Source organism: Octopus bimaculoides, chromosome 21 (assembly GCF_046866305.1).
Source record: "Octopus bimaculoides isolate indiv1 chromosome 21, ASM4686630v1, whole genome shotgun sequence".
Taxonomy (NCBI): Eukaryota; Metazoa; Mollusca; class Cephalopoda; order Octopoda; family Octopodidae; genus Octopus; species Octopus bimaculoides.
Genome location: NC_142948.1, coordinates 36,848,671 through 36,856,466, shown reverse-complemented (window position 1 = coordinate 36,856,466; position 7,796 = coordinate 36,848,671). Strand labels below are relative to the sequence as shown.

The following is a 7,796-nucleotide window of genomic DNA, read 5'->3' as shown; positions in this document are numbered from 1 at the left end:
AAACCACGCCAACTACAACATTGTATTCACATCACACCATACCAGTTATCACACTGTATCCTATATTATAACCCTGTACTACACAACACCAAACATCACATTGTATTTACACCACACCAGTTATCACAAGGTATCCTGTATTATACCATACTAGGCATCACATTGTATTCACACTCCACACATCACATTGTATCCTGATTTACACCATACCAGATATAACACTGTATTGGGTATTACACCACACCAGATATCACATTGTATTCACAAAATACCAAATTGCACAGTGTATCCTGCATTACATCACACCAGATATTATATTGGAGAGTATTGTAGTTCGCTTGAAGCATTGTGTATTGTTTGTAAAGAATAAAAAGTAAAAAATAAAAAGTTTAGTAAGGTATAACAATGCACTATAGAACAAAAAATGAACTATATACCTGTTGTAACTTGGTAAACTATAGTCCAATGATATTTCGGAATTAGAATTCCTTCTTCAGATCTTATTTGCACTAGATATCAAACATTACATCACACTAGGCATTACATCACACCATAAAAAATACCATATTATATAACGTATAATATTACATCAAATCCCTGAAACCTTCCTTCATTCATGACTGCTAATGGGTTTCTGCACTATGAAAGTTCCTCTCAAAAGGGCAGGGTTTTTTTTTGGAAGACAAACAGTTGTCTATGCATGTCTCTTCTCTGGCCACCGATGTGTTTCCAAAAGAAAGGCAAGGACCAATATGGTTTGGTACCGGTGTCATCATAGGCACTGCCATTAGAAAGGAGCCAGAGCAGATATGATAAAGGACCTCATCAAGCACTTTAAGGGTTCAGGCACTCTACTGCCCTGGATTTGTCTCCTTTTTTCAGCACACCATGATAGAGTCCCATGCCACACAACTACACACCATAAACCACTTATTTGTTCAGCCACTACAATACAGGCACATAACTCAACCACACACACACACACACACACACACACACACACACACACACATTCACTCATGCAAAAACACAGCAATCACCTCTACCCCACGACACAAACACAAACGTGTACATATCGGTCACATGACTTGCTGTACGCACCTCAGGAGTGAATCCGATGATATCGAAACATTGCTTTATAGTCTGGAACTTTTGGGAATTGAAAGCTAAAATTGATGGGTTTGGCTGGTATTGGCTGATATATCTGCAATCATAGAAGCATCAACGGTTTTTAGAATCTTTAGAAAAATCAGATTGGTCTTTTGATAAAAAAGAAAGATCATAAAATCATTATTGATTAGAGGTGATCTGTGATTTAATCACTGCACTGATTAAATTTTTGCAAATTAACATGCAGATACTGAGTTAATCTGGTGAGCTGGCAGAATGATTAGCATGTCAGACAAAATGCTTAGGAACAGTTTGTCTGTCTTTACATTTTGAGTTCAAATTCTGCCTAAGTTGACTTTGCCTTTCATTCTTTCAGGGTCGATAAAATAAGTACCAGTTGAACACTGGGGTTGATGTAATCAACTTACCCCTTCCCCAGAAATTGCTGGCCTTGTGCCAAAATTTGAAACCAATTTGTTAAAATAAAATAAAATATGTTTTCTATGTTATATGAAATGTGAATAATTTCAGAAAGTACCCCACTATCATCAAAGTATGCCTGAGAGGGGTCACTGGGGTTGAGTCCTCAGGCACCTCAGTCATGTCATAAGTAACCGTCATTAGAATGTCCAGCAGTTCTCCCAAGTGTGACCAACTGAAATTATGGATATTATTCAAATATCTCATTCATGGTCTGCTCCTGGGTTTGGGTCTGACATGCTAAAAGACTACTGAGAGTGAGGGCACACCTTCGCTTTTGCTAAGGCAGGTCTCTGAAACATGTTTCAAACCCAGGCCATGTCTGCTCCAATAATCAGTAGGGATTTGGTCAGTGAATCTTCTGTGATAGTCGACAAATGATGGCAAGATGAGCTGTTATGGATAACACTATCCCAAAACGTGTACCATGTGACTAGGGTCGACATGTGAACGTGTATTCCCACCGAAACCCCAAACATGAACTCCACACTGTAACAGCGAATGACACAGCATTTATGAGGGGCGTGGTGAACTCGTTGGTTGGAACCGGCTCAACCCAGGTAAACGCTGCCACAGGTACAAATAGTAGGGATGGCTTGGGAGTTCAGTAGGTGCTCCTGCTAAGACACTAATAAGGATGTGGCCCTATGACCCTTTCAGTAATAGATGGCAGAGAAGATGGGTGGATGGATGTACCCCACTATCAAAAATGAGTTAACTTAGTTCTCATGTCTCATGGAACTGAGTACACTTAGTTCCATGCATGTGGGCTCTGACGGTTAAACAACATGAACAACAAGAAGAAAAAGAAAAGAAAACAAGAGAAATATTCGTACCTAAATGTTTTGGAGGATTTCAAGAAATACTTATCATCTGGAAGATTCCCAAGACCAGCCAAGATGTAGTAAAATATATGAAAACTCTGCTCTCCACTGGAAAAGAGATGAAACAGAAACTGTTGGTGATGGACAGATGAATAGGTAGAAACATGGACATATTAAATAACATACAACAGAGAGTTTTATCTTTCATCTTTTACTTCTTTCATTTATTGGACTGTGAAAGGTTCAGCCAAACAAACTGACCTCTGTATTTATGTTTTTGCATTTTTTTTTTTTAAGCCTGGTAACTCATTCAATCAGTTTCTTTTACTGAACATTTTCAAGGCATTGTTTTACAACCAGGCATCATCCTCATTAATAGTGTGACAGGATGGTCACAACTGAAATTCATTTAACCATCGATGTGCTCAGTCAGGGACAACCTGGGGTTAAACAATGAAATATAAAACAGTTGAATTACTTACGGCGCTTGTTGTATAATTCTGGATTTTTCCAAGAGATATTCAGTAATCCTTGCTGTAATACAAATAGAGATATGACTGGATTACAATAATCTGATTTCTTTCTTACAGAGAATTTAATATCTCAGTTTTGGAAAAGAAGAGAAGGAATGATATTGTGTTCGGCACAGGTTCTTGTAATGAAAATCTCACAATCTGGATTACAAGTTTTATTAAAAACTACAGTTATTGTAAAAGCGTTTAATTTTTAAAGGTGATGATATAATAATAATAATGAAAATACATGCACACATGCATACAGACACACATGGGTACATATGCACACACACATGAAAATGGATGCACACACAAACACACATATATACTGATACTCAGTTACGATGACAAAGCTTCCAGTTGAACTGATCAACAGAACAGCCTGCTTGTGAAATTAACATGCAAGTGGCTGAGTGCTCCACAGACATGCATACCCTTAACTGCTTGTAAGTAGAATTTGTACTTACCGCCATTTACACTGCCGATATTGTTGAAAATCATATCAAGATATTTGCCGAAGCGACTGGAATTATCATTAATAACAGTCTGTGAGTTACCAAAAGCCTCCATCAACGGATTCGCTTGAAGAAGTCTTTGTTGTAAAGACTTGTCAGGAGCCTGAAGAGGAGAGAAGAGAAGAGGAGAATGGTGATATGAAACATTGGTATTACAAGAAATCCATCTGATAAAGCTTACAGCTAAATATGTGGTGGTGGTGGTGGTGTAAGATCTTTTTCCAATGTCTTTCATCATTATCCTCATCACATTCATCCCCACCTTCATTATCATCAGCCATAACCATCATCATCATCATCATCACTACCATTACCATCATCATCATCGTCAGCATCACCATCATCTTCATCACGATCATTGCCATCATCATCATCATCAGCATAACCATTTTTGTGTCTGTTTCCCCATGACTAAACTCATTGAGGCAGGTTTTCAATGGCCTGATCGGTGACTCTTATTCTTGCTAAATCTCAATTGTCTTTTAATAATAGCATTCTTTTTCTTTTTTTTTTTCCATTCCTCCAACTCTCATATGTTTGCTGAACTATGTAACATTTGTTCACTGGTAAAAATAAAACAATGGCATTATCTTTTTCTCAGACAATGCTAACGGCTGCATAAAGAATCGAAATTTATATACATACACATACATGCACACACACACACACACACACACACACACACATGGAGGTCAGACATATGAACTTAGCCCACATGTACTTTTTCCTCGCTCTTTTCTACTTTATCTCCTTTCTGCTCTTCCTGGACTTTCCCCTGGTATACAAAGAAGGACTATGTTTGAAACATTATAACTTTTACTGTTTCCATTTTTCCGTTAGAGTCAAAGAAATAATGCTAACTGTGAATGTCACTTTTACTTTTGCTTTTTTTGTTATTTCATTTGTATTTTCTCACACAATAATAGCCTCCCAACAACAAAACTTGCCCACACAACAGTTTCCCACACAACAACAGTTTCCCACACAACAACAGTTGCCCACACAACAACAGTTGCCCACACAACAATAGCTACCCAAACAGCAACAACTGCTCACACACCAATAGCTGTCCATACAACAATAATTGCCCACATAACATCAGCTGCCCACACAACAGTTGCCTACACAAAAACAGTATATCACACAACAACAGTTGCTTACAAAACAAGACTTACTCACACAACAACAATAGCAAGAAGAAGAGTAGGTCAACTCACCTGCCCAAGGTTAGTGAGCTGCTGTAACAGATAGTTAGCACTCTCAGTCTTACCAGCGCCAGATTCTCCACTGATAACAATACACTGAAATATACAGAGACACGTATTCATGCATATATATATCATGATTTCTCTTAGGTATAGCAATAATAATAACCATTTATTAGAATTCAATATACTTATGATTTAGAATGAAGTACCAGAAGAGTGCATAGTTAAGGATTAACTAACGAATGACAAAAGAACAGGAGTTATGTGAAACATGTTGATGAGTGGTGTTAGTGACTGAACTGCTGTGGTGGTAGTGGTGGTGATGAAGGTGCAGTGAAGGTGGTAGTAGTGATGGTATTAATGGTGACGGTGATAGAGTTGGTAGTAGATGAAAAGGGTGGTGGAGGTGACAGGGGCCGGGATAGTGGTGAAGTGGAAAGGAGTGATGTTGTTGTTTGGTGGTGGTGGTGGTGGTGGTGGTGGTTGTAGCAGTGGTGATGGTGGCAGTGGTGATATTAGTGATAATAGGCTGGGTGATTAATTTTCAGTGGTGACAACAGATAATTTATTAATAATTAGCCAGAGAGCAATTAATGTTTTTCTAAGAGATAGAAGGGAGGAAGGAGACAGACAGACAGACAGAGAGAGAAGAAAATGAGTGCACTGAATTCCTCACCTGATTGATTTGCAGATGCAACATACTATGGAAAGCTTGGTCAGCCAGACCGAAGATGTGAGGTGGCAAAGACCCTTTGGGTGCATTGGTGTATTGTTCAAGATGCTGCAAAAGAATTAACATATAATTAACATAAATTGGTTTCAAATTTTGGTATAAGGCCAGTAATTTTGGTGGGAGGGGTAGCGAAATTTGAACCCAAAACGTAAAGATTATGAAATGCTGTTAAGCATTTTGTCCGGCATACTAACAACTCTGTTAGTTTGCTGCCTTATAATTAACCAATTAATTGGTTTCCAATTTTGGCACTAGGCCAGCAATATAGGGGTCAAGGTAAGTCAGTTCCATCGCCCCCAACATCAAACTGGTACTGACTTTGTTGACCCAAATAGGGTGAAAAGCAAAGCCATCCTCAGTGCAAAATCTGAATTCAGAACACAAGGATGGACAAAATGTCGGTCAGCATTTTGCCAGTTTCTTTGATGGATTTAAGTGTTAACATAAAATTACTGTATCAACAAAATTAAAGATAGTTTAATATATATATATATATATATATATATATATATATTTGAAAACAAATCAAAAATGTTTGAAATGCAAGAGTTACTTACCTTTTCTGAGTAAATATTCAAAGGTCTAAAAGGGTTAACAGCCAGTAATATGTCCCCTATGTAGGTGTAGATGACACTATGTTTGTATCTCTCTTCTAACTGGCGGGTTATCACATCCTAAAAAACAAAACGAGAATATAAGGTTAACAAAGAGAGAAGGTGAACATAAGGAGTTAACAAAGGTAGAAAGGTTAACAAAAGAGGTTAACAAACATAGAGGGTTAACACTGACAGTTTAAGAAAAGGCAAGTAAATAAAATGAATGCACTCACACACACATGGATATAAGCATATACTTCCATCTATATCAACCATAGAGGTAACCTGCAGCCTGTGGAACTTTCTGGATAGCATGGTTAATGAAAATTATCATGAATTTTTTAATAGAGTGGCTCACCTGATGATGAGTGATGACTCAAGTGACCCATTCCTTGAAAAGGGTCACCTATGCCAGATATATGCACATACATATTCATTCATGTATATACACGCACATGGAATTACAGATACATAATGCACACATGTACACATGAAAGTATATGCACGCATGCATACAGACACACATGGGTACATATGCACATTCACACACACACACATGCCGAATCGCTAAGTTACAGGTGTCAAAATGATAGTAGCGGGGGGATAAACACAGACACACAAATATAGACATATATATATATACAACAGGCTTCTTTCAGTTTCCATCTACCAAATCCACTCACAAGACTTTGGTCGACCTGAGGCTATAGTAGAAGACATTTGCCCAAGGTGCGCCATGCAGTGGGATTGAACCTGGAACTATGTGGTTAGGAAGCAAGCTTCTTACCACACAGCCTATACAGTCACACAAATGAAATAGGAAGAGCAGATAAGTAAAACTCACAGCATTTAAGGTTTCCAAAGTAGCCAGGTCATCGGGGACGTTGACTGGCCTCTTACTGGCCCTCTTCGACTTCAACTGACCATGTTTGGTGGTCACATCAGGGGTGTGAATCACCGGATTCATTTGGTGTACCATGTTTGTTAATTTTTGTTTCAACTGTAGAAATAGAAAATAATAATAATAATATTAATATAATGGGACAAACAGACAGAAAGACAAGACAAAGACAAATGGAGGTGGATGTGCATTTGGCATGATGGTAAGTAATATGAGAGAGAAAGAGGCGAGGAGAGAGAGAGAGAGAGTGAAAGACAGAGAGAGAAACAAATAGACAGACAGAAAAGTGAGTGAAGGAATGTATTTGTGTTTCAGTTTGTGTGTTTGTGTGTGTGTGTGTGTGTGTATCCACTTTGTACCTGGATACATACATATGTATAGTAGGCTTCTTTCAGTTTCTATCTACCAAATCCACTCACAAAGCTTTGGTCAGTCTGAGGCTATAATAGAAGACACCTGCCCAAGATGTCACAAAGCAGGACTGAACTCGGAACCATGTGGTTGGGAAGCAAATGTCTTACCACATGACTGCTGAGTATATTTAGATTCATTTTTAAGTTTGACACTCTCAAAGTTCCGAATTTGTATTTCTTTATGGACCTCGAAATGCTAAAAAGCAAAAACTGTCCCTAGCAAGATTTGAATGCAGAGTCCAAGGAACCTGAATCAATATCATAAAGCATTCTCTCCGACAGTCTAATGATTTTGTCTGTTAACCAGCTTATAATGAATTAAGAAAAAACATAAGAAATTATTCCGTACCAAGCTTACGTCATCAGGAATTTGCTTAAAAAATGGATGGTCGAATAATTCTGTTGTAAAAGGTCGTTTTTCGTAATCCTTAATGCAGCATCTGAAAGAAAAAACAAAGAAAAGAAATGTGAGAGGAGTTGGTGGACATCGTGATGTTAAAC

General features: G+C 38.0%; 1 protein-coding gene across 11 annotated transcripts in view; it reads right to left on the bottom strand.

The window, feature by feature from the left end:
- Positions 1-7,796, bottom strand: part of LOC106873084 (myosin-IIIb) — a 221,564-nt gene that overhangs the window by 68,247 nt on the left and 145,521 nt on the right. For all 11 annotated transcript variants that reach the window (XR_016237804.1, XR_016237805.1, XM_089339137.1 and 8 more), the window contains 9 exons: positions 7,645-7,735; positions 6,826-6,981; positions 5,943-6,059; positions 5,329-5,433; positions 4,662-4,745; positions 3,397-3,547; positions 2,897-2,948; positions 2,427-2,522; positions 1,102-1,204 (listed from right to left, as the gene is read on the bottom strand). Coding sequence is in view for 9 of the 11 variants with exons in the window: in XM_089339137.1 (XP_089195263.1) it covers positions 1,102-1,204; positions 2,427-2,522; positions 2,897-2,948; positions 3,397-3,547; positions 4,662-4,745; positions 5,329-5,433; positions 5,943-6,059; positions 6,826-6,981; positions 7,645-7,735 (955 nt within the window). In the remaining 2 variants the exon portion in view is untranslated. The remainder of the gene's footprint in view (positions 1-1,101; positions 1,205-2,426; positions 2,523-2,896; positions 2,949-3,396; positions 3,548-4,661; positions 4,746-5,328; positions 5,434-5,942; positions 6,060-6,825; positions 6,982-7,644; positions 7,736-7,796) is intronic.